The 27,927-nt window shown below is 36.5% G+C and overlaps 2 protein-coding genes across 6 annotated transcripts in view; one reads left to right on the forward strand and one right to left on the reverse strand.

Annotated features, from left to right (window-relative positions):
- Positions 1-13,310, forward strand: part of LOC121374365 (transient-receptor-potential-like protein) — a 52,091-nt gene extending 38,781 nt beyond the window's left edge. The window contains exons 5-9 of the mRNA XM_041501468.1: positions 1,842-2,180; positions 5,204-5,239; positions 7,313-7,378; positions 8,522-8,637; positions 9,660-13,310. Coding sequence (XP_041357402.1) covers positions 1,842-2,180; positions 5,204-5,239; positions 7,313-7,378; positions 8,522-8,637; positions 9,660-10,059 — 957 coding nt within the window. The 3' untranslated portion in view covers positions 10,060-13,310. The remainder of the gene's footprint in view (positions 1-1,841; positions 2,181-5,203; positions 5,240-7,312; positions 7,379-8,521; positions 8,638-9,659) is intronic.
- A 1,163-nt stretch (positions 13,311-14,473) lies between these two features.
- The window catches only part of LOC121374008, a 44,039-nt gene continuing 30,585 nt past the window's right edge, over positions 14,474-27,927 (reverse strand). For 4 of the 5 annotated variants that reach the window (XM_041500879.1, XM_041500877.1, XM_041500875.1 and 1 more), the window contains 4 exons: positions 25,025-25,078; positions 20,854-20,937; positions 20,123-20,303; positions 14,474-18,879 (listed from right to left, as the gene is read on the reverse strand). In XM_041500879.1, coding sequence (XP_041356813.1) covers positions 18,645-18,879; positions 20,123-20,303; positions 20,854-20,937; positions 25,025-25,078 — 554 coding nt within the window. In that variant the 3' untranslated portion in view covers positions 14,474-18,644. The remainder of the gene's footprint in view (positions 18,880-20,122; positions 20,304-20,853; positions 20,938-25,024; positions 25,079-27,927) is intronic. The other variant, XM_041500878.1, reaches the window with a different exon arrangement.

A 27,927-nucleotide genomic window follows, 5' to 3' on the forward strand; every position in this document is an offset into this window, starting at 1 on the left:
TGTATATTGTTGAGATAACTCTACAGTCTGTATATTGTTGAGATAACTCTACAGTCTGTATATTGTTGAGATAACTCTACAGTCTGTATATTGTTGAGATAACTCTACAGTCTGTATATTGTTGAGATAACTCTACAGTCTGTATATTGTTGAGATAACTCTACAGTCTGTATATTGTTGAGATAATACATTGATAACTATACAGTCTGTATATTTGAGATAACTATACAGTCTGTATATTGTTGTATATTGTGTTGAGATAACTGTGTATATTGTTGAGATAACTATACAGTGTGTATATTGTTGAGATAACTATACAGTGTGTATATTGTTGAGATAACTATACAGTCTGTATATTGTTGAGATAACTATACAGTGTGTATATTGTTGAGATAACTATACAGTCTGTATATTGTTGAGATAACTATACAGTCTGTATATTGTTGAGATAACTATACAGTGTGTATATTGTTGAGATAACTATACAGTGTGTATATTGTTGAGATAACTATACAGTCTGTATATTGTTGAGATAACTATACAGTGTGTATATGTTGAGTATATATTGTTGAGATAACTATACAGTCTGTATATTGTTGAGATAACTATACAGTCTGTATATTGTTGAGATAACTATACAGTCTGTATATTGTTGAGATAACTATACAGTCTGTATATTGTTGAGATAACTATACAGTCTGTATATTGTTGAGATAACTATACAGTGTGTATATTGTTGAGATAACTATACAGTCTGTATATTGTTGAGATAACTATACAGTCTGTATATTGTTGAGATAACTCTACAGTCTGTATATTGTTGAGATAACTCTACAGTGTGTATATTGTTGAGATAACTATACAGTCTGTATATTGTTGAGATAACTCTACAGTCTGTATATTGTTGAGATAACTCTACAGTGTGTATATTGTTGAGATAACTATACAGTCTGTATATTGTTGAGATAACTCTACAGTCTGTATATTGTTGAGATAACTATACAGTCTGTATATTGTTGAGATAACTATACAGTCTATATATTGTTGAGATAACTATACAATCTGTATATTGTTGAGATAACTATACAAAATTATGCATTGGATTGATTAAATTGCAGTTATCTGTCACAGACAAATATAAAAATAACAAAATATTAACGACTCAATTGAAGAACCATGTATATACATGTACTTACATTTTGTGATACCCAGTAGCTGATGTGTATTTTTGTGCTGGGGTGTCGATAAACATTCATTATATAAGATCCTAAAGAGAGCAAGCTTGTAAGACCAATGATAAATGAAACCAATGATTAAAAAAACAGGAGACAGGCAGATTGTAAATGAAACGCTGTTTATTCAAAACGACAGAGTTACTTACATGACATGTAAATATGTAACACAGTATACAAAATGTATGTTTATACTCCAATCTTTGTGACAAGTAAAGAATGGTCTTAGGTGGGGTTCAGAACAAACGCCTGGCACTCATGCTTTACAGCTTGAACATTCTAGAAAGTTGGACAGCATGCCCCCACCCTGCAGCTCTCGTTACTAAGATCCCATCATGGCTTAACAAGATGACGAAAGGTTCTATTCAAAAGTAATACTTCTTTGTCCGAATGTCCCAGAATAAGACATATCATATGGTACTTAACATAATATACCTGTATGTTCACAGAACAATATAAATTGAATAAAATTGCTAAACAAGTTGTAATTTACATTTCATTCATTCATTCATTCGGTTTTTATTTACATTTCATTCATTCATTCTTTCATTCATTTACTTTTCATTCATTCATTCATTTTTTCTTTCTTTCATTCATTGATTCATTCAGAACCATGCTGATATGGAGTGGAAGTTCTCTCGCTCGAAGCTGTGGATGGGTTATTTTGACGAGGGTTCCACACTTCCGACCCCGTTCAACCTGATCATCAGTCCCAAGTCAGTGTACTACCTACTCCGCGCCATCTACTTCATCGTGTGTCGGTGCTGTGCGCCTCACCAGAACGTGGAACGGAAGCGTAGAAAGAGCTCGGACCGAACTATCAGAGTATGTACACGTGGTGCACTTTGCCAGATGCACTTCGCCAGAAGCACTTCGTCAGATGCACTTCACCACAGTGCAAGCCGTTGTGTTGTTCCCGTAGTGGATGTTAGTGTTGTCTGTGCTAGATAATGGTTTGGTTTTTCGTTTTTGTTTTATCAAATTTTCAGTTACACAATTCTTCATCTTGATAAAATTGGAAGATGAGATACAGATGCTACTTTTTTAAAGTGACAGCTGCAGCAGTAATGAGCATGGCCGAATTTCACAAAACATCGTAAGCCTAGTTTTGCATGTAAACGTAAATCTACGACTAAGCCACAATTCTTATTACTGTCATAGTACAACAAATATAGTTAGAAGTACATATATTTCATTTCATTTCATCCTTAAAATGCTCCATTTTCCATAATAATGTAATTGTTTGCATGAAATAGATGCCGAACACTTATAAATATACTCCCGGTATAATTAACTGCTAATTTTTGCAGACATAAACTTATGATGTTTTGTGAAATTGGCCCCATCATGGGTGTAATTTACGAAGCTCTTTTAAGCTTACTAGTTTTGGAGAGGATATAGTTTGCTGATTTTGTTTTACATTGATGAGTATTATATTTTAATCCTTTGATCTCCATAATTAACTATACTTTGCTGTTTAGTTAGTAGTTCATAGGTTTTTTTTAATAACAATGTATGTGTAGAATTATTTTGTAAAAGGATTAACCCATGAACTGGTCATGTAACAGTGGAAATGTCAGATACTGTGAACTTTAAGAATTGTAATAGAATTCTCTGAGATGATCAATGTCTAGTTTGGTCTTTTTTTCCTAAATTAGTCGGTCCAAATTGCTGAGTCTGTGGACTGTGACAGTATTTTTAAGGTGAGGGGCGTACTACTTTCTAACCGACACCTTCGATTTCTACACCTGTCTACCCCATTTCTTATTCTAGCATTCATTCCTGCATTATTCTTATCGAGTGCTTCTTTTGCTTCTTTCAACTATAATCCTGCTTGGTGTTTATTCGGTGTGCATTTAATATGTGCCATGACTTAAATCTTGTAATAGAAACAGATGTTTAGTTTCCATATACATGTATATTAATGGTTCTGCAGAATGTAACATTAAAAATTAATTTATTTTACAAAGTTAGTAAACAATATTTGTTATATATGTATTATAAAATTTATAATATGCATTGTACTTGTAATGAATAATAAGTTATTAAAAAAAGGAAAGAATAATTTATTTTGTTTTAATTTAAATAAAAAAACATGTATAATTATACAATATAAGAAAAAATGAGAAACAAAATGTACATTTTATGTGTGTCACTGTGTTCTGCACATTCCATCTCTACTTTCATGCGGTCAGTGGTGGATCCAGAAAATACATTGCGGGGTGGGGGACAGTGAGATGCCACAAACAGTTCCAAAGTGATTCCTCAGATTCTGCAACATAAAATAAAAATATAACTTTCGCAAAATGTTTGAGGTGTGGGCCTCCAGGGCCCGCATTAGATCCGCAACTGACTGTCCTCTAAGTTTTACTGTGTACCTGAGAGGGCCTGCATTAGATCCGCAACTGACTGTCCTCTAAGTTTTACTGTGTACCTGAGAGGGCCCGCATTAGATCCGCAACTGACTGTCCTCTAAGTTTTACTGTGTACCTGAGAGGGCCCGCATTAGATCCGCAACTGACTGTCCTCTAAGTTTTACTGTGTACCTGAGAGGGCCCGCATTAGATCCGCAACTGACTGTCCTCTAAGTTTTACTGTGTACCTGAGAGGGCCCGCATTAGATCCACAACTGACTGTCCTCTAAGTTTTACTGTGTACCTGAGAGGGGCGGGGTGTAGCCCAGTGGTAAGGTGCTCGCTCAATGTGCAGTCGGTGTGGGTTCTATCCCCGCCGGTGGGCCCATTGGGTTATTTCTCGTTCCAGCCAGTGCACCAAGACTGGTATATCAAAAGCCGTGGTATGTACTACCCTGTCTGTGGGATGTTGCATATAAAAGATCTCTTGCTGCTAATTAAAAAGAGTAGTCCATGAAGTGGCGACAGTGGGTTTCCTCTCTCAATATCTGTGTAATCCTTAGCCATATGTCGGACGCCATATAACCGTAAATAAAATGCATTGAATGCGCTGTTAAATAAAACATTTCTTTCTTTGTTTTTCTGTACCGGAGATGTTTCTTGTTCAAATTATCATTCTAACAAAATAGTTTCAATGTGATAAATCTTTATAATCTTACAGGCTGGTAGGTACTGGGTTCGGATCCCAGTCGAGGCATGGGATTTTTAATCCAGATACCAACTCCAAACCCTGAGTGAGTGCTCTGCAAGGCTCAATGGGTAGGTGTAAACCACTTGCACCGACCATTGATCCATAACTGGTTCAACAAAGGCCATGGTTTGTGCTATCCTGCCTGTGGGAAGCGCGAATGAAAGATCCCTTGCTGCTAATCGAAAGAGTAACCCATATAGTGGCGACAGCGGGTTTCCTCTCAAAATCTGTGTGGTCCTTAACCATACATGTATGTCTGACTCCATATAACTGTAAATAAAATGTGTTGAGTGTGTCATTAAATAAAACATTTCTTTACAATCTATGCTTATGCTATCCTCTTAGCTCTACACTCTGTACCCTAGATGTTTCTTCTTCCAGTTACACTTCTAATACAATTAATGTCAATATAATAAATCTTTATAATCTGTACATGCTATTAAAAAAACTCAATATGTTGAACAAATGTTACTGCAGTGGCTAAATTCTAATTCAACAGTTTTTCATGACTTCATATACTAGTAAGCACTCAAATGAAGCAATAAAAATGAATATGGTGCAGTAAGTGTCAAACATTTCACATATGTTTAATATTATGATTTAATTACCTTTATAATACTGCTAACTGGCAATATTTATTTGCTGCTGTAATACTGCTAATTTTCTGCATGGTAATATTTAAAATATTTTTTAATGCCACTTTTAGTACAGTTAGCATTATCTTTAGTTGGTATGTATTATATTTTAATTTATTAATATTTTTTTCTAGTCTGTATTCTAGGGTGTATTTTGTTGGAAGTAAATGTTGTTTTTATGATTTGATTTCCCTCGTTTACTGGTTTATTTGAGAGTTGTTGGCTTTTCAGACTTTACAAAGTGGAGAGCTGCCTACATCAGACACTGTGAGTATGAGAGAAAGAGAAACAGTCAAACTAGCAATCTATCAGTCAAATGATCTATGAGTATGCCAAGCAGTCATTTCATTTCATGTCTAGTTATTGGCAGGTTTATACCAAAGTACGGTTCAAGCCTGCTGTGCTGGACACTCACCTCCGTTATTAGGTTTAGGGTTTGCTGTTTATAGTGGGGGGGGGGGGGGGGGGGGGGGGTCAGGTTGAACTCTTTCCCTATCAGAACTTCACACTGGGCATTACCACAACTTGTCTTCTACATGTAAGCTCAGTGGTAAAGCACTCGCTTGATGTGCGATAGGTTTAAGAATGATTCCCATCGGTGGCCACATAGGCCTATTTCTCGTTCCAGACAGTACTCCACAATTGGTGTAACAAAGGTCGTGGTATGCACTATCTTGTCTGCAGGATGGTGCATATAAAAGATCCCTTGAGTAGCTCATGAAGTGGCGACAGCGGGTTTCCTCTATATCTGTGTGGTCCTTAACCATATGTCCGATGCCATATAACCATAAATAAAATGTGTTGAGTGCATCGTTAAATGAAATATTTCCTTCCTTCCTTCTACATGTAATTGCCACCTCTCCTACATTTCTACACAGAACCCTGTACATACATGTTGGCTACCAAACAGCAGCAAGGGATATTTTAATGTTTTATATACGTCACAGTCTGTGTGGGCTTGTAGGAGCTAGGGGACTAGGAAGTTCAGCCCCTTCCCAACGTTTTTTGGTTAATTTTTTGGAGGGGGTAAACATTTTCCTTTTTTGCTAACTTGATCTACATGTATCAATTAACGGTGTAAATTTGTAATCCTTTGTCATTTCGGGTGTCAAAACTAATGAATAAGCTATATTTGCTTAGATCTGATATTCCAGTTCATCTTTGTATATATTTTGAGATATTCAGGAAATTATATGTCTCTACATGGTGCTTTTTAATGCCTTTATTCCATTCAAATTTAAATTTGACTTTTAGTACTTAATTGTTAGCACAACTGAAACACAATTTATTAGAATAACATTTCGGATCAGAATCAGATATTCAAAATAAATAACTTTAAAATTGTGAAAAATGTATTTTATATCATTTAATGTTTAAAAATGTAGTGAAAAACCCAAATGCCTTCAGTAATAAGCCAAAAACATGCCAGAATTGTCCTAAAGGGGGGCAATGTTTGAAAAACAATTGGGGGGAGTTTGCACAATTTGGATTGTCAAACTTCATCTGGCACAGTTTCTTCCCCCAATGCAAAGTAAACCCCCACCCCCCACCCCCGATTTGAAAGATCAGCCCTAGGGGCCTGCATTTATAGGTCGCTGTTTGTGGAATTCCTGACAGGTCCAACAAGGACTTGCAGTTGATACTATACAGCCATTCGCACTTCTGGGCCCATGCTGATAAATCATTTTAGAGTCCAGACTCAATCTCTAATGATGTCAGATGCATACAGTTTGTATGGCGTTGTTATGACATTAAAGTCTCAGACTCTATTCCAGATTCTATTGAGTTTTAAGTCCAGACTCTGTTGGAGTCTTGAGTCCAGATTCTATTGGAGTCTTGAGTCCAGACTCCATTGGAGTCTTGAGTCCAGACTCTATTGGAGTCTTGTGTCCAGACTCTAATAGTTGTATAAGAACCAGGCCAGGTGACCTGTTTACTACAGAGCTACATGTCTACATGTACATCCTACCCACCCCTCCACTACCACCCACCACCCCCACCTCCCAACCCTCCACTCCCACACCCTACACCCCACATCCCCAACATGATGAAGCTGGCAGTTTTGAGCCCACCTTCAGCAATTTTAAACTAGTAACTTTGGTAACAAACATAAAAATCAAGAAACCGTCCCTTCAACCGACAACAATAATTGTTATCCATCGGCAAAAGATTGCCATCGTTTAATCCCTTAACTGACGGCAATTCAGATCACAACTACAGCATCTGTCATCGGTGCTGTCGTTAAGGTCGAGCAATCTAGTGTTATAAAATCTGAGGGTTTACCATCTATTTCTTGTATCAACTATTATCATTTATATGAACAATGTTTTATTTTTCTAGAGACAGATGTACAACGGAGCGGTACACGGAAAGATACCAACGGTGGCAGATCTCCTGCAGTATCAGGTAAGACTAGAACAGTTCACTACAGGTGTTTTATACAAAGACTACTACACGGGTGGCCGTTAGATACCATTTACCTTACAATGAGTTGTTTTAAATCATATCTAACAAGCGAAAGCAAGTTGGATACATATTTAAATAATAAATGGTTGGATAAATGGTATCTAACAGACATGAATGTAGTACTTTTATTTCTTACATATCAATATTTTTTTTTAAATTAAGACCTATTTACCGCTATTAAATTGCACTTGTAGTTAATTTATGTGTCACTGTATTTACAAATAGTAAATGAAATTAAGTGTATGTACATTTTTTGGTGAGCATGTAATTCAAGGTTTAATCTTTACATTTCACAAGCAGTCATTTATCATGAGGTCAGGTTTCTTAAATACACCTTCAGATGGAAGGATTTATTTTATAATGCACTCAAAACATTTTAATTACGGTTATATGGCATCAGACATAGGTTATGAATCACACAGATAATGAGAGAGGAAACTTGCTGCCACCATGTAGCAAGGGATCTTTTTATTCAGCATCCCAAAGATAGGATAGTACATACCACAGCCTTTCTTAAAACAGCGGCGGAATTTAGCTCAGTTGGTCGAGTGCTCACCTGAAGTGCTTATGTTGCAGGATCGAATCACCTCAATGGATCTATTCAACTGACTGGATTTTTTCTTGTTCCAACCAGTGCACCACAACTGGTCAAAGGCCGTGGTATATGCTTTCCTGTCTATGGGAAAGTGCATATAAAAGATTCCTTGCTGCATTAGGAAAAATGTAGCGGGTTTCCTCTGGTGACTACAAGTCAGAATTACCAAATGTTTGACATCCAATAGCCGATGATTAATTAATGTGCTCCAGTGGTGTCGTTAAACAAACAAAAATATTCTTAAACCAGTTGTGGAGCACTGACTGGAACGAGAAATAATGCAATGGACCCACCGACAGGGATTAATCAGAGACCAATGCATATCAGGCAAGTTTTTTACCACTGGGCAACATCCCATCCCACCTTCTTGTGGAAGGTACTAGATAGGATTTGTTGTATAGGCATTTGTATAGAATCAGTCCTCTCCAGAGGATGCATCCAACTGTTACAGGAAACCACTAACTATTACATTCTGTATTTTGTTTCAGGATGTTATGCGTCGCCTGGTGAGTCGATACATCCACCAACACAAGAAACAGCTGCGGCAAGGCAGCGTGAATGAAGACGACCTGCTGGAGATCAAACAAGACATATCCAGTCTGAGGTATGTTCTCAATATCTTTAAGGCATTGTAAAAAAACATCTGGAAAAATAGATGTGGGACAGACAGAAAGACAGAAGGACGGAGATGACACTTATAGTTCCCTCAGGAAGACAGAAGGACGGAGATGACACTTATAGTTCCCTCAGAAAGACAGAAGGACGGAGATGACACTTATAGTTCCCTCAGAAAGACAGAAGGACGGAGATGACACTTATAGTTCCCTCAGGTTGGACTGGTAGGGGACCAATAAAATGTTTTTGGCTTCTTTTTCTCTCAGCTTTTATACAAAGAGAAAAGGCAAATTATAGGCAATACTTTTTCGGCAGTGTCAACTTTTGTTTTAAAGTTTTGCGTTCAGATCAGTTTTTCACAAACTGTAAGTCCTAGATCAATGAAACTTGGTTTATAGTTGCATCTATGAATATTCATCACAGTGCACCACATTTGTTTTTATGGTAGACATTGAAATCAGCGCAATTCTTGTTTATTAAAGCTTATGATAGCTTTTTTATGTGAAATAATAATAACAAAAAAAGGTTGGAGGACTGATAAAGTTTGTTTGTTGAACGACACCAGTAGAGCACATTGATTAATTACTCATCGGTAGAGCACATGGATTAATTACTCATCGGTTATTAGATATCAAACATTTGGCAATTCTAACATGTAGTCATCAGAGGAAACCCACTACATTTGTGCATTCAGAGCAAGCTGTTGTAGCACATGCCTGTCATAGGTGCAAGTGTTGATTTATGTCAACTTTTCCATCCATGACAGAAAAAGGGGAGGGGGAGGAGAGAAGGCAGTATCATCTGTACTGGCAGCCCGACCAGGGTCAGTAGCGAGTGAGGTGGTGTTTTGGTGCTATGTAATTTGCAATAAGTTCCTGTAGGAAGTAAGGAGCCAATTCAAAAGAATACACATGAATTTCTTACGGTGATTTTGACACAAAATGTGGAGCGGTTTGCAGAAAGGAAATACTGAGCTATTTTACATTTGTTACAGTGTGTTGTTCATTTCAGATATGAATTGAGGGCGGACCGGAAACGTGAGGAGGAGTTGAAAGCAAGTTACGTGGAAGGTTTAAAATCCGATCACCTTCGTCTTAACAATCCGTCATCCAGCCCTCGGCTACAGCATCTTCACAAAATGGGATCCAACAACAACATCAGCGGAATCTACTCCGGCATGCACTCCCTGCAGAAAACGGCCTCCAACAACAACATCACAAGCAGCAGCTATCCCAGCATCCTCTCCTCAAAAGACCTGGAGTATTTGAAATACGAACTGGCCACCTCTTTGAGGTCAGAGGTCAAAGAGGTCATACGTGGTTGTTTGGGTTCGGTGGGTCCGCAGCAGTCACAGCTATTACCACAGATGTCCTCTGACCTCTACCACACACATTTGTACACCCAGTTGTGACAAACAGTCGTCAGTACTGCTGGTGTGTACTGTCTGTCAGCCAATGGCAGTGATATTTGAGGATCGGTTTTCATTGAGGATCGGTTTATCAATGAGGTAGAAATATTCTGTGACGACAATGGTTGGATGAATAGTGTGTAAAGAGTGCAGTTCAACAAATGTTTTTCTATAGCCGTTCTGCAAAATGTAGGTATGAAGAGTATGATCTTGTAGCAGTGATTAAATCTACAAGTGATTTTAAAATGGCTACTATACAGCATGGCGTGGACCTAAATGTTGCCATTCCTGACACCTTATCTGGCTGCAAAGACTAGCTTTCAGATTTGTAATTATTGTCTGCATTGACTAGCAATAGAGATGCTGTTTCATGCTGCATTTATCACACATTGCAAGAGTACGCTGTTAGAATATATTTTATAACAAACTGTGTATTTTCTGGAATTGACAGTCATCAAAGTAAAATGAGAACAATCATTGAAGTTACTAGGATGTTACCTTTTGTCAGTACATCATTGTTTTGGAACAAAATTCTGGAACAAACATCATTTCATAAATGATTTTCTCATTCCATTTTCATATGAAGTCACAGAAACTCGTTTTTGATTTTTGTATTTTGTTTTCAAGTAAAATCACACCAATAGGCTACAGTTGCCAACATCCGGTCATGTCATGTTCATTGTTTAAAGATACATAAGCATAGTTTGTTATGTGATGAAGTTCGAACCGTCTTGGATTTACCCGGTAAATGTAAACTTACGATACACATTCAAGTATCAGTACAATGAGACCATTGATGTGAAGTTATAAGAAAGATAAAAAAAGCATTATCATCCACTGTCTGCGACAGGACAAATAGTAAAAGTAATGGGATTGAGAAGTTGATAACCATACATGGGTTACTAGACCTTTATTCAAGTTATAATGGTATGTCGTATCCTTTTTGCAATCTTTTCATTACATTGTAAAAATGTATAGTTTTGTATGAACCTTACATAATGTTGTTCACTCTAGATGCATTTTTCTGCTAAAAACAGATTACTGTCCAATTATGTACAACAATGATCGCATCATCTAAGCATACTTTTGGATGTGAGCGATGGAAGAGATTATTTTAGAAATCTTCGAGTTCAGTTGCTGTATCCTAACCGTATGCGTACGAAGCGACAGATAAATCTGTTGTGTCACACGTGTCTGATTAGGATACAGCTTTAGGAAAGAAAAAGAACATTTGTTTGACACCTCGGCACGTTTTGAACTATTTTAGGATTGTCAGTTATTTCTTTTACATTCGTTGGATATGAACCCCAAAAAATCATCCACCAACTGTGAATCTCACAAATTTGCAGATGCCTTTTTTTTGGTTTATACCCCAATGAACATATAATTAAATTTGAAACATACTAATTATAGCACTGAAAGTTTGAATTATTTTTTGGTCCTTAAACTTAGTAAGACAAACTACCAATACAAAGTTATGTCATCAGGTATGATGTTCCCCGACATTATTTTTACATTCATCGGGAAATGAACAAACTCGTGTTGCTATGGCTGGAACATGCAATGGGATAACGTTAAATTGTAATGAATATAGCGGAAATTTAATTATAGGTATTTGGTGTCAGACATATGGTCATTTCTATATTTGGTGGAGAGGAGAGGCTTTAATTATAGGTATTTGGTGTCAGACATATGGTCATTTCTATATTTGGTGGAGAGGAGAAATCTGTTGCTACCACATAAGCTAATCCCCCCCCCCCCCCCCCCCCCCCCCCCCCCCCCCCCCCACAGCACCTTCCCATACAGACATAATAGTACATACCATGGCCTTTGATATACCAGGGAAAAAACCGAATGTCCTCAGCTGATCACCTTACAACTGAGCAACATCTCACCTAGGGTCACCATGAGTACTCGGGCACCAGCAGTGTATTGGCAGTGTCAAGACAGTGTCAGTGTATTGACAGTGTCAGGACATGTATTTCAGCACCAACTAATTAGAGATACAAGTTACATAACAATTATATGATCAAGTGCTGGTTTCTCTTTTTAATCTGGCCCTCAATCCATCTGTCTGTCACAATACTGAACATATCAACCGGTTTCTAAATGCAATACAATGGCATGATTTAGCATGCATGTTTAGCACTGGAATTAAGGTGCATAATGATACGATAATGCCATTTTACTTTAACTCTTAGTCTCATTATCATCTAGTGTCTGGTGCTTGGGTCTAGTTTGAGTTTGAGCCTCAAGTACACAAGTTCAATATTTTGGAGGCCCTATCTCACCTCAAATGAATGGTTATTTCATCAGGAAGTGTAATAAGATAAATCTCTGTTAATCCAGCACCTGTTTGAGTTTTTTGAAGCAACTTCAGGCCTCTGTGAAAGACCAGCTGAACATCGTCTCACACTCACCCAAGGATGGAAAGTAAGGACTGTTTCCACACTTTCCTCATTTTATCATTCTGCTTCAGTATTTAGTTTTACATTGCTTGTTCTTCAGGTATGCGAGCGTGTTCTCTCAAATTTAAATTTCAGACCTGGAATTTTTCATCATTTTTTTTTTTTTTTAAATTCTACTTTTTCTCCTGTGAGAATTACTTCATATTTGTTAAGTTTTATAGGTGCTTATTCAGAGCTATAGCAAGATGTCGGGCTGGTGTGGTTTTTACCAGGCCAATATTTACTGTGAGTGAAATTTATTGTTTTGGTTTTAAATGTTTTAATGATTATTATTTTGACGTGTGACTCAAGCCCTTCATCTTACCATCAGCTTGGACAGGTTGGTTAGTGTAGACGGAATTGTACAGAATTTTTTTTTAATGTGATCTCTGTAAAGACGTACATTTTATATTACCACAAGATTGTATCATTTTACTCACAAGCTGGACTCGTGAGCTTTGGTTTTCTTTGAGCTGGTCTCTTGTATGTACTGCTATATGTGTTATAAGTTGTTTTAATATGGTGTGCATGATGACAATAATTTATTTTAATATTCATATCCAATGAAGTCTCCAGCAGATTCTCACCAACCAGACCATTAGGGCACATTGAATAACTAATCATCAAACACTTGATGTTTCAATTATTTTAATTCATAATGCAGTATTACTAATATTAGACAAAGACGAATACTGTAATATGTGCGACCTTTGATTTGTTAAATTTTCATCAGGTTTATAATGTGATATTTGAATTTGTTACAGGTCGCATGAACATAAAGAATGTGTTATCATGGGAGTCATGAGATATTTGTGTTGTCTTTGTCATTAATAGAAAAGTTTTGTTTCGACAACACCACTAGAGCACATTTATTTATTAATCATCAGCTGTTGGATGTCAAACATTTGGTAATTTGACAGTTTTAAGAGTGGAATCTCAATATATTTTTTTCATTAATAGCAAGGTATTTTGTATATGAACCATCTCACACAGACAGGATAGCACATACCACAGCTTTTGATATACCAGTTGTGGTGCACTGGCTTGAAAGAGAAATAGCCCAAGGGTCCACTGACTAGGATCGATCCTCGACTGGTTGCTCATCAATAAAGCGCTTTACCACAGGACTACGTCCCACCTATTATTAATATTCATGCTAATCCAATCCAATGCAATTGTTATTTTGTTTTTACTAGTCCCCTACTATATCCAACTATAGGTTTCATCTCTGTCCGTCTGGTACTTTTTCCAATATCTTTTTTTGAGCAGATCTACAAAAACTTTTTTTTAAAGTTTATTTTGTTTGACACCACTAAAGAACATACATTTTTTTTATACTTCATCGGCTATTGTATGTTAAACATTTGGTAATTTGACATATGGTCTTAGAGCGGAAACCTGCTACATTTTTCAGTTATTTGCATTTTTGTGCTGGGGTGTCATTAAATATTTATTCATTCCTGCTACATTTTTCAATTAGTGTCAAGGGATCTTTTATATCCACCATCCCATAAGACAGGATAACACATACCATGGCCTTTGAAATACCAGTCATAGTGCACTGGCTGGAATGAGAAATAACCCATGGGCCCACCATTGGGGATCGATTCCAGACAGACTGCACATCAGGCGAGTGCTTTACAATGGGGCGATGTCCCGCCACAAGCATATGTAAAAATTCAGAGCTCAAGATGTTCAAATTACAACTGGAGATGAGTAAAAGCTTATGTTCATGATCAGATCAAATACTCTGACAATTCAGTTTCTAAATGGTATTCTCAAAATCTGGCACGCGCCTCTCAAATCAAGACGCTGTCTTCAGCTTCTGTAGATATATGGACACAAACAAGTAACAATTGAAAGCAATATAAGTTTTCACCGTAAGTACAACACAATAAATGTATTTTATTAGGACCATGTCCCTTTAAAGCAATACAAGAACAAATAAAAAGAACACATCTACATCTATACACATCTTGTAAGCTTTTATTAAAATATGAAAATGTTCAAAATTAAACAAAATGTATTTCATCAGATGACTAATGAAAAAACAGACGATGCAAAAATTGTATGAAGGACCATTTCACATAAGGAATACCTTTTTGTCTCATCCAGAACACTGTTTATTGCAAATAATTGTATGAAGGACCATTTCACATAAGGAATACCTTTTGTTTCATCCAGAACACTGTTTATTGCAAATAATTTTAAAATGTCTGAAGATCATAGAAACCCAGAGCTATATATACATGTATCACAGGGCCTAGGGATAAGTACTAAATTACATAAGTTTGAATCATGGTTAAACATTTTAAATTATCTACAATAAACTGTACACTCCAGATGGTAGAAAAAGGAGACCTTTATATTAAACGGCTCAGAAGTTAAAAAGGAAATGCTGACAGATGTTAATAGACTTTGAAGTGTTTTAACAGTTAAAATTAACTCTTGGTTATAGGGATATACATTTACATAGAGAAATAACTGATTACTAGTGTCCTTCTCAGGTCCAATGGCCAATGCTGTCGCCATTCTAACCTTCGAAGGATAGACCTGATATCTTAAGACAGTATCCAGTTATTCTCTATCCACATAAACTAAAAATTAATGACATTAACCATTTTGTTTCATAACTTTACCATTTCCAGTGGTATGTCCACACATACCAAGTCAATTATGATATTCATACACCAAACAAAATAGTTATTAAATAACTACAATTTGTTTCTAATTTTTAAATTAAAAATTGTATGCAAAACGGTTTTAAAAATCCAAATAATCAACTGAAAATACACAAATAAATAACTTTGAACAATATAACATTTGTTTGCTGATCATAACTAGTGTATAAGTAGTTCCAGAAATTTATTTAGTCATCATATATCTTGACAATACATATAGTGATTGCAGGATAAATAAATAAAATATGCTGTAAAACCCATAGTTACAAAAAAATACTATGTGCATCAATAAAAATATTCACCTTTTCAATTTTGTGTATATTTTTGGTAATTATATATAATAAAACTTGAATCATATTTAATAAATTCAATATTTGCAAACAAATTTAGAATATGTGTACAGTATGTTTTGCAACTGGATTTTCTACCCACCTGTAATGACATCAATACATTTCAGAAAAAAATTCTTCAAGAACTTCAAAATATTACATGTATATACTTTTCTTAGCAAATTGTGAACCCTTGTACAGATTAAAAAGAAATAAAATTGCAGTCTATATCAATACAATACAAATACAATTCCTAAAAAATTTATTCGATAAATTTAACCATTCATTAATAAAAATATCCAAGGATTTCATAGAGCAGTTAAAAGAGGTTACAGACATACTTCTAAAATATATATACATGAGGTACATAAATATACTTGTATAAATGATTGAGATCATTTCACAGTGGTTGCTGGAGAACTATCTTCATAGGACATTGACCTTCATAGGACACAGACGAACAACACCGATCAACCAGCCAGCAGTGATCTTCTGCATTCTCTGAACACAAATTCACGTTGTCAAAACGAAACAATTATGTACAAATATCATAAGGAATGATTTGATTATACATATATAGTCAACTCTCATTATACCGGTATTCAATACAATGGAATAAATTGGGTACCAGCATGTTTCAGTGTTAACTGATTATTATCACTGAATATTCAGTTCCAGTAACAATCATGTCCATTTCATGTATTGTTTGATCTTTACAATGGTGTCTAAACTTATATTATGTCATCAGCAGGGATAGCTCTGTCACTTACCAAATTCACCTACTGCAAATTTTAGGAACAATTTGCATCTATTATTTTTTTTTGTGAGAAAAATTGCATGTAATAATTATTTGTTGGAAAAATTTGTGATATTTGTCGATTTTGCATATTTTGAGATGTTTTGCAAACCCAGAGCTAACCCAACATCAGTACCAGTATACTGATGTAAACTGGCACAAATCTTTCAACAAATAGCTGTAACTTTTATCATATTTCTGAGGCATTTTGAAGTAAAGTTAATGACTGGCTTACATCATTGATTAAGTATGCCAGTGACCAACTGCTGTATTCTTCAAACATGCTATTGTTTTTGCGTAGAGGTGCAATAAAAACATCTTGCATTATTTTGACCGATTTGAAAAATTCATGTCATTGTGCGTTTATTAAAAAATATTATTGGTTATAGTCAATATTTTTCATTCACTTACAAATTATGTACAAAACATGTCACAGCCTCCACCAAAAAGACAACCATATGCAAATTTCAATTGGTGGAAAAGACACATATAAGAAACTTTAAAGAGTCACCCAAAACACACAAGTACATATACAAGATGACATTGCTAAATATGTTAGCACAATAAGAAAAACCTAATAGCAAATGTCATATTTTGCACAATAAAGCAAAATGGACTCAAAAAGGTCTGTTTTCTTTAACGACACCACTACAAAAACAAATGTTCATATTTCCTAAGTTCAAGGGTCATAAATCTGTCAAAAATAGTTAAATCGCAACGAAAGTCAGACTTGATCTTTTACAGAAAACAATAAAGCTACATGTATATGCAAAATTAATGTGAGCAAGACATTAATGCGAAAAATGCTTCAGATGTATTGGCACAAGAATTACTTGACATATCATATTTTTAACCAATGTCATGACAAAAAAAGTTAAAAGTGTAATGACACAACTAGAGTATCATTTCATAGAGAATACAACATGACTTTCAGTTTAATACCATTTCATAGAGAATACTACATGACTTTCAATTTAATACCATTTCATAGAGAATACTACATGACTTTCAGTTTAATACAATTTCATAGAGAATACTACATGACAGGCTATTGGAGGTCAAACATTTGGTAACTTTGAAATATAGTCATAGAGAGGAAACCTACTAAACTTTTCCATTGGTAGCAAAGGATCTTTTATATATGCACAATTCCAGACAGGATAGCACATAACACAGCCTTTGGTATATCAGTTATGGTTCACTGACTGGAATGACCAAATGGACCAGTGTGCCTAAAGATTATATCAGTTGGTTACATGGTTCACTGACTGGAATGACCAAATGGACCAGTGTGCCTAAAGATTATATCAGTTATGGTTCACTGACTGGAATGACCAAATGGACCAGTGTGCCTAAAGATTATATCAGTTATGGTTCACTGACTGGAATGACCAAATGGACCAGTGTGCCTAAAGATTATATCAGTTATGGTTCACTGACTGGAATGACCAAATGGACCAGTGTGCCTAAAGATTATATCAGTTGGTTACAGGGCCGGATTTAGACCTTGGGGGGGCCTGTGGGAACTTCAGGTTCGAGGGGGCCCCTAAACACAGAAATTAAATTACATGACAAATAAAAAAATGATTACATTATAATTATTACATTTTTTTATATAAAGTCCTTGGTCTGGGGGGAGCCCTCTGGCAGGGGGGCCCCGGGGCAATTGCCCCCTTATAAATCTTGCACTGGTTGGTTATATACAATGTTTAACCTATTAAATGATTGTAAGGTAGTGATATCAGGGTCCTAACTCTGGCACTACTATCTTTGTTTTCTAGGGTCAATAAACTTTTATTTTAATAAAAATAATAATAATTTTTTTAATGTTTCTATGTTACTGGTAGTAATTTATTACATATTATAGTATTATTAATTGGTAAAACTAAGTATGCAAGCAATAGCAGAAAACCCTCCATGAGATCATTATACCGGCAAATCTGTAATACAAGCACGGAACAAACATGTCCATTATAATAAAGAGTTCATAGGCAGCGTAGCTTAAGGCATTATTAAAAAACATATATATTATGTGGGACGGATAAACAGTATATACAGTAAACAGCAACACTTTACACGACTAACAATAATAACCTCTATTCACCAGCAACCCACCTGTCTTAAGCAGCCACTTTTGACTACTCTTTTGGATGGCCAATTAAGACAGGTTCGACATATTGTCACAGAGGGGCCAGAGATTACTGGGAGACAAATATGTATGACATAAATGTACTTTAAAGCAAATAAAAAGAAATGGTTTGTAGATTTACTTCTATTGTTTTTAACACAATTGTAGTGTTTGTTTTTTGTTTCACTGGCCATCAAGCTTGACTAATTAATTACATATAGTTGGATAGCTTGAGTCTGCAGAACAAATCCCTGACAATTCATAATAATAATGACAAAATTGACAATTTTTATGAATTTGATATATTAGTTCCAGCACATCCTTCCTTTTACTTTTAGGCTGTGAAAAATACTGCACAAAATGTCCAAGTTTCTTGCCTTCTTCAATAAAGATTACCAGGAATTTTGTAAAAGGAGTATTTCTCATGGAATTGTTCATAGAACTGAAAAACAAGAAGAAGAAAAATACAAGACAGTTCATTAGGCTAACCATAAACAATTATTTGTTTGCTTTAACATAAAGTGTGTTTTGTTTAATCACACCACTAGAGTACATTGATTTATTAATCATTGGCTATTGGATGTCAAACATTTAGTAATTCTCACATAATATAGTCTTAAGATAGGAAACCCGCGACATTTTTCCATTCGTAGCAAGGGATGCACCATCCCACAGACAGGATAGCCTTTGATATACCAGTCGTGGTGCACTGGCTGGAACAAGAAATAGCCCAATGGGCCCACCAACGGGGATCAATCCTAGACCGACCGAGCATAAGGTGAGTGCTTTACCACTGGGCTAAGTCCCGCCCCTTTGATTTATCATACCAAGTCAATGTTCAAATGTTAGCTTAATCAGTGGTCAATAGAAATGTTAGTTCCACTTAATCACATAATAATTTATAGAATAAATTATCTATTTGTATATTACATAGCTGAACAGAACCATTAGCACACATTATAGATGGAAAAAAACAAGGACAATGAAAAACATCTGAAATTTTGGACCAAACATTTTTTTTAAGGATCTTTAATATTTGACGAGAATCAATTATAATAATTGTAACTTTGAAAGCATTTTTATCATTAAATATTGTAAATGTTAACAACAATATAATAATAATACTGGCCCTTCTGTTTTTCATGGTCCCTTTTTATATAACAGTACGAAACCGATTCTCTCTACACTGGATGCCCTTAAAACCAGTTTATACAAGTTTTACTGTGTATCAGTTGAGAACTGTCTCTTATTTCTTTTACATTCATCGGGGTATGAACAAAAAAATCCCTTCTCACATACATGCAAGTTTGTGGACGATTGTTTTTGTTCATACCCAGATGAACCAAAAAGAAACAACAGACAATACTTTAAATTCAATTTAATCATACTTGCTAATAATAACACTAAAATTTCATACTTTATTTTGAATTAGTTTTGGTCCATAAAGAAGAATACTCCATAATACAACTTGCCCACATAAAATGATGTCATCAGATTTGACGTTACCCTTTGCTATGCCTGGACCAATGGGACGATGTTATATTGTAAAGAATGTAACAGAAATGTAATTATTAGAAAATAACAAACAGTAGAACTGTACTATTATGACTATCTGTGGAATTATTTTCCAATTTCAAAATATAGGTAAAATTCATTAAGTGTCAAAAGGTTTATTTCAAACCTACCAAGTCCACTTTATTTCATCATATGATTTGTCGGTAATGGCATGGGCAAGTCCTTCAACACTTTTATCATCATTGTCTTCTCTTGGCACATCAATTTTATGCATTATTTGATCATGGATGTCTTTATTCTGTCGACATTCCTTCAGCACCTCCACAAGTTGAGTACATGAGTGTGCATTACCTGTTTTAAAAGTAATACATTTAATTTAGTCACTGGTCCACGTGACAAATGATTAATAAGCATATTGACAGAACTGATACAGCAATACATGTCCCCTAACAGGTCCAACACATTTACAAATCTAACGGGTAAATTGTTATGAAAGTCAAACTTGATCTCTTACAGAAAATTATAAAGCTACATGTATATGCAAAATTAATGCGAAAAATGCTTCAGATGTATCGGCACAAGAATTACTTGACATACCATATTTTTAACCAATGTCATGACAAAAAAACTTAAAAGTGTAATGACACCACTAGATTTCATAGAGAATACTGCACGACTTTTAGTTTAATATCATTTCATAGAGAATACTGCACGACTTTCAGTTTAATACCATTTCATAGAGAACAGTACACGACTTTCAGTTTAAGATGCAAGCCGATATACTGTATGCCACAACACACGCAAACCGATAAACTGTATGCCGCACACTAAATCATATTTACCACAGTTAATGTAATGAGATGTCATACAAACATTTGTTTTGTTACCAGGAAACACTTACTATAGTCCACTTCAACTGTTATAGCTTGCTGCTCCCCAGTGATAGATGGTTCAGAACGTAATCTTCCTTCTCCATATTCACGATCTGGGAAAAATACAGAACCAGAAATAAAATAAAACAGGTGAATTTAGTTGAAAGCCATGCAATTTCTTGTCTAAAAAGAGTCGAACTTATTCACATGGATACCTATTGAGACCACGTTTTTATTCTTCCATACCATCTAGTGCATTACAAACAGATCTGAATTAAACAACCACTTGTCTTATATGTCATCTTTCCAGTGTTCTTAAAACGGAAGAGTCATGCTCCCAGTTTCCTGTTATGGTAAAGAAATGCAAAGTGAAATCACTGGAATATTGACATTATTCAAATTTAAAATTAGATATTATATTATTACAATGTTTTGCCACATTAAAATAAAAACTGGTCTACATACCTCGACACCTGCCAAAACAATTCCGAGAGCAGACAATGCAGTTTACATGTCAATATGTTTTTATTTTTATTTTTCATAATTTTAGACCAAATATTAAGGCTGAGTGTTGAAAGATGAGAGAGAACATTATAAAAAAATTACTGTTAGATGAATCATAGCTGTTGTGCACGAAGCCAAAATAAGGGTGCTAAAAGTGACTGAGGTTGACCTTAGTTTAAGAAGTTTCCCATATTGATTTGCATTTTGGATAATTTTATTATTGTACAATTAGCATTTATACTGTGACAGAATGGGAAGTTTACTTTGAATGATGATTACAAAAGCCCAGAAAACCTAGAATAAATACAACTTGAATTATTTCAGATCTTATTCAGGGATGTGCCTAGAAAAATTTAGGTGCCGGGCAAAATTCGAAGGTCCGTCCAATAAATTTAGGAGGGCTGAATGCATGCTCCCCATTGACGTTTTTTTTTTACATTGCAGATGCTCTTATCCGTCTTTTGGGTTATTTTTAATTCGCTTTTCTAATTTATATTTATATCTCAGGTTTATATTATTTAACAAATATATGAGCTGCTAAATGAAAAGATATAACATCCCAGAAAAAGCAGAAAGTACTGTGTTGGTATTTACAAAGGCTGAAAGGCAATAACTTACTACTTGGTGCCAATCAGTTAACAGTTGAATAAAGTGTATTAAACTTTAAGGCGTCTGTTTTTCTTTTCTGACCATATTTTAACAGCTATTTCAAATGGAAAATCTTCCAATTTAGGACCCTCAATTACAATTCTCATAATTGAGTCTAAAGTCGTTTCTGTCATTCTGTTGCGAAGAAGTGTTTTTATCAGTTTCATTTGGGAGAAATCTCTTTCACAGTCTGCTGTATGTGGTGGTAGAACCATGTAAATCTCTGCAAGAAATGCCATAATTGGATAAACAAGTTTTAAGCCTTTGTTGGCTCATGAACAACATCTGAAGCAGTTTTTGAATGCATGTGGTCACTCATGTATTGTTTAAAATCACCCCACTCCTGAACTGCATTTGCCTCTTCATAGCCACCAAATCTCTGGATTAGTGTTTTTATGTGACTAATTGCATAGTCATCTGCATTTCCATCATTTTTTTTGCGAGTCAAACAAGCTGAAAGCCTCCATGATATTATTGTCGGTAAATCGATTTTTAATGTTTGTAATGATTTTGTCAAGAAAGACAGTCTTCACATGTTTGTCAAAGCCACACTTAGCTACTATGGCAAGATCATTATCTGGTTGACATAGATTTCTTTTGTACTTTATATCAACTCCTAACCTTTCTAGTTTTGTGATGAAATCAGTAATGTTTTTTAGATTATCACCATCCTCTACCTTCAGTTTTTCAATCTTATTAATTGTAGAAGCTACTACATTTGCAACCAATGAATAATCAAGGTTACTGATTTGAAATATCTTGGATAGGCGGTTAATAGTTGGAAGTACATCACAAAACAGTAGAAGAGTCGCCACAAACTCATACTGGCTTAGGAAAGTATATAAACCACTGGCAGTGGCATTCCCCCTTTCTTCAGATTCATGCCCAAGACTGATAATCACACTGCTAAGAATATTCTTCAAACGTTCAACTGATGTTCCAACACTCAGCCACCTTGTTGATGAAGGCTCAAGTATCTTAAGCTCAGGCTCTTCAAGCAGTTGCTGGACAGCTTTAAGTCCTGCAGACCTAACAGCACTATTATGATAAAAGTCATACAAGTCTAAGAATAGCTTTGAATTTATTGACATATGGTATGCTATCTCCAGCCTGAGATGCAGCTAAATTAAGTTTATGTGCAGCACAGTGTAAGCCTACTGCCTCACATTTATGTAATTCACCCACAGCGTTTTGAGAAATAATCTGTTTATTCTGTATTAATTTAACAGCCCCATTGCGGACACCAGTCATTACAGCAGCACCGTCAGTTCCAATGCCCCTCAGGCATGTATATTTCAAATGATTTTGTTCAACAAATTCAGTAACATGTTTAGATATATTATCAGCATTTAATGTTATTAACATCTGTTTGTCAGCAATGTCATTTTTTTTAGTTGAAACATTTGACTGAACTTTCATGCAGTCTAATATTTTCAAAAACCTAACCTCAATAGATCCATTATGAATAAATCGAGTTCTTAAAACCATTTGTTCCTTCACAGAACAGTCCGTTGTCTCATCGAACATGAGAGAAAAGTGGTTACTTTCTCTCAGTTTACTCAGTATATTGTTTTCAATAACACTAGACATGCATTCCAGCATGTCCTGGATCGATTTCCTGCTTGTGTACATAGCATTAAGACCAACATTAATTTCTGACCTCAAATTCAATTTTAAATAATCCAGTAAATCGAGTAATGGTTCAAAGTTGGTTGTATGTGCTATTCTCTGTTTACACAAAAAGTAAAGGCATGCAAAAATTTGGCACATGGAGGCCAGTGGTATTTCTGGTATGATACTAACAGCGATGTTACCGGTGTGTGATTGGGCAAGATCTAATTGTACTGCATCAATGTGACCGTGGGATGTTTTATGATCAACAACACTCTCGAGTCGGATATGTCTACATGGTTGTTTGTTCCAAGCAAGCCTATTGCGATCAAAAGGACGTTTGTCATACTTTTTTCAAAGTTCACAAAACATTCCTAATCCATCAATATTTATTAACCAGGGCCTGTTTAATTTCCATTTCATATTAAAAGACTTTGCCCGTTTCATGTTTTTTAGAACACGGTGTAATTTGTTCAAATGTATTTTTCCGTTTGTCAACATCTTTGACAGTTCCCGTTACTAACCGGTGACGTATCTATACAGGTAGATTGGACACTTTCCCTCAAAACGGACGACAGAGTTTCATTGCCGACAATAGACCTTGTAGGCTCAGCTATCTTTTCACATTCACTATTATAATTTTGTTTGCCACTTTTCTGGAAGTATTTTAGTAAAGACATGTTTGATATTTTTCACCGTGTCGTCTGCTAGTAGTACTAGTCATGTCGCAAAGAGAAAACGTATTTAGCGTTTTGATTGAATGATATATTCTATAGTAGCCAATGAATAAATAAGACAGATGAAGCATTCGGAATATCAGTCGCTATTCTCCGTTGGAGTGTTTTTCCACCGCTGACGAGAATGGCCGAATGGTTACGAATGTCTTCGGTGCCGAGATATGTGTGCTAACGTTGGCAAACTATTGGACTGGTTCCTGAAGTGGCCGTTTGGTTTAACGTATAACGCAAAAAACAGTCTAGCGAGCTTTTTTGTACTAAGCTTGCTAGACTGGTTTTGTGTCTGCAGTTAAAATTAGTTGTAATGCTAATAGTGTAATTGTGACCGTGCGTCAATAAAAAGGCTGAAGAAGAGAAACAAATGTTTAGTAAAATATTCATAGAAATTTTTGCATATTATTTAAATAACTAAGTTTGGGGTTATTTTTCTGACAAAATATTAGTGCCGGGCAAAAAGCCCAAATTTCTTAAAAGTGCCGGGCGGTAATTTTGAGTGGTGGGTGGCCGCGCCTGGCACCGCCCGGCGTGGGCACATCCCTGCTTATTCCTGACAGATTATAACATAAAAACAATAGCCGGGTAGTAATTTGGATATTGACATCATGTTGTTAAATATGAAAATCAGGAATGCTTCCAGTATAAAAGGCCATAATAAAACAGATGCCACATATTAATCACAGCATCTGAAGATCATACATACATCTTGATGGATGCACCTCGACGACTCTTTTTCGCTCGGTGGCATCTGGATCATCTGCACAATAAGAACAATAATTACCCATATGGTTAAAAATATCTTGGTACATATCAAAGTGATACGTTGCACCAGAATGTCAAGTGGGATGTAACACTCGACGGCACACGATGACGTCATTGAATAGCACACGACAACCTTACAGAACGTCAACCAAACAAGTTGAGTGATATAAAGTAAGATCAATTATGGGTAATAAATAGGATATTAAACTTGCTATTAATTCGATATCAAGTTTATGTTCTTTGTGGAATAATGTTTATTTTGATAACTGAAACTTATTTCACTCAGGGATATAAACATGATACAAATCAACATGTCTTTCAAGTCTTGCTTTAAAACAACAATATGAAGTTACAATCACCAACGTTAATATTACAGTGAGTTGATGATTGACTGAACCATCAACATTGATATTACTATAAGTTGGGTGACTGATCGAACAATCACACATCAATTTTACAGTGAGTTGATGATTGATTGAACCATCAACATTGATATTACATTGAGTTGATGATTGATTGAACCATCAACCTCGATATTACCATAAGTAGATGATTGATTGAACCATCAACATTGATATTACTATAAGTTGGGTGACCGATCGAACCATCACACATCAATATTACAGTGAGCTGATGATTGATTGAACCATCAAAATCGATATTACCATATGTCGATGATTGACTGAACCATCAACCTCGATATTACCGTAAGTAGATGAGTGATTGAACCATCAACCTCGATATTACCTTAAGCTGATGATTGGTTGAACCATCAACCTCGATATTACTGAAAGTATATGAGTGTTTGAACCATCAACCTCGATATTACCATAAGTAGATAACTGTTTGAACCATCAACCTCAAAATGACCTAAGTAGATGACTGATTGAACCATCACCTCGATATTACCCTAAGTAGATGAGTGATTGAACCATCAACCTCGATATTACCCTAAGTAGATAAGTGATTGAACCATCAACCTCGATATTACCCTAAGTAGATGAGTGATTGAACCATCAACCTCGATATTACCGTAACTAGATGAGTGATTGAACTCTAACAGAGCCTTTTGGGGACTATAATTACATAATATGTTTTTTTTTTGTTTAGAAAATCAGTGTCTATATAAGCAAGGTGTTTGTTATCATTCTAATGTTTGCGATCATTCGATTCTTGCATTCGATTCTTACATTTCCAGTTATGCAGCCTATCCAACAAGACGTTGTCAAGTGCGCTGTGCAATTACCCCCCCACCTGGGGGGATTAACTGCCTCGTATGGAAGCTTACTAAGAGTATCGAGTCTCGTACACCGGGTCACGGGCAACCGTGACCTTGGTGTACGGAGACAGGATTCCGAAGAAGGGAAGGTGGAGGAAAAGGAGACGTGCGCCAGCGGCGGCGCAGGGGGAGTCAAAACCGGTGGCTAAACCGCCGGCGGCGACTCCTTCTGTTGGACCGCCCAACCGAGGAAGAGGACCAAGACGGAAGAGGTTTCGGCCCCGGCTGTCGCGGTTGCTGCTCCCCAGGAAGAGGACGAGGTGAACGAGTTGGACACGGCTATCTGCGTCACACCGTTCAACCGGCCCCCTGCACCTGAACCTACTCATGCACTTCCGGACTTGTCGCCGATTAAGTCGCCGACACCCGTTGAGGCGCAGGCCCGGAAGGGGACAGTTGTGAAGAGGAAGGCGACCACTCCTCCGAGTGCCACCCCAGCCAGGCCAACTCGCCCCTCTCAACCGCCACAGCCGGAGACCAAACCAGTGGAGCGGTGGTCACTACAGGCCGGCCGACTCCAACAGCGATACCAACAACTGGTAAAAACGAACATGACGGACGCACGCCAATTGATGAGCCTCCCAAAAGAACAGGCCTACCAACCTCTGCCAGACGGACGAAACGAGGGGGAATTCGCTGTACACCGACTCAAGATGCAGGAGGGACACAGCGCTGTATGCGTTACCATCCGCCGGAACGGAAGACTCAACCAAGGACTGCTGCTATCGGAGATGGACAACCCGACACTACATCGAGTCCTGAAAACCGTCGCGAGTCCACACTACCGTGCCATCACCAAGACTCTAGCAGACTCCGCTTACCGGCAGTTCCTCCAGCATCTTGAGACCACCGACTACATCGGATCCCCCTAGACGCCAACCTTTCCTAGGACAGGTATCAACCTCCTTTATTGGGCTAGTTGGACTTTAAACATTTCGGCGGTTGTTCAAAATTCTTATGTTTATTTTTTTATAAATAGTCCGACGCATTTTATTTTGGCGCCCGTTCAATTGCTCACAATCACCTTAAAAACCTTTCGACCGAGCAGTCTCAACTACTTTTGGCTTTACTTTTAGTGTCCAGACATGCTTTTGGATGCAGTTATTCTCGGTAGTCGTAGTTTGTCAAATTTTCACCAAGGAATTGAAATTCAGCCAATCACAGCTTGGCCCCACTTGGTGCTACGATTTGGTCCGCGCTCTCGCTGGATTCAAACTGCAGACTTAGACTTTTGACAAGTTTCCCAAGGAATTGAAATTCAGCCAATCACAGCTCGGCCTCACTTGGTGTCTGCTATTTGGTCCACGTTTTTGCTGGACTCTACTAACTGGCTATTTTCCAAATTCTGCCCACCTCAAACTTACCCCCCCCCCCCCCCCCCCCCCCCCCCCTCCGTGCCGGAGTTAGTCACTGGCGAAGTCAGAGGCTAAATCCGTAGTGGGCGTGCCTGAACCTTCGTGGATAGGGGCACGTAAATATAGTTGCCCATTGCCCATTGTTTGCGATATCTCAAACCAGATTTTATCTCCCAATAATTTTGTACCTAATATATGTAAAAAATATAT

Source organism: Gigantopelta aegis, chromosome 6, assembly GCF_016097555.1.
Source record: "Gigantopelta aegis isolate Gae_Host chromosome 6, Gae_host_genome, whole genome shotgun sequence".
In the NCBI taxonomy this organism is placed as follows: domain Eukaryota; kingdom Metazoa; phylum Mollusca; class Gastropoda; order Neomphalida; family Peltospiridae; genus Gigantopelta; species Gigantopelta aegis.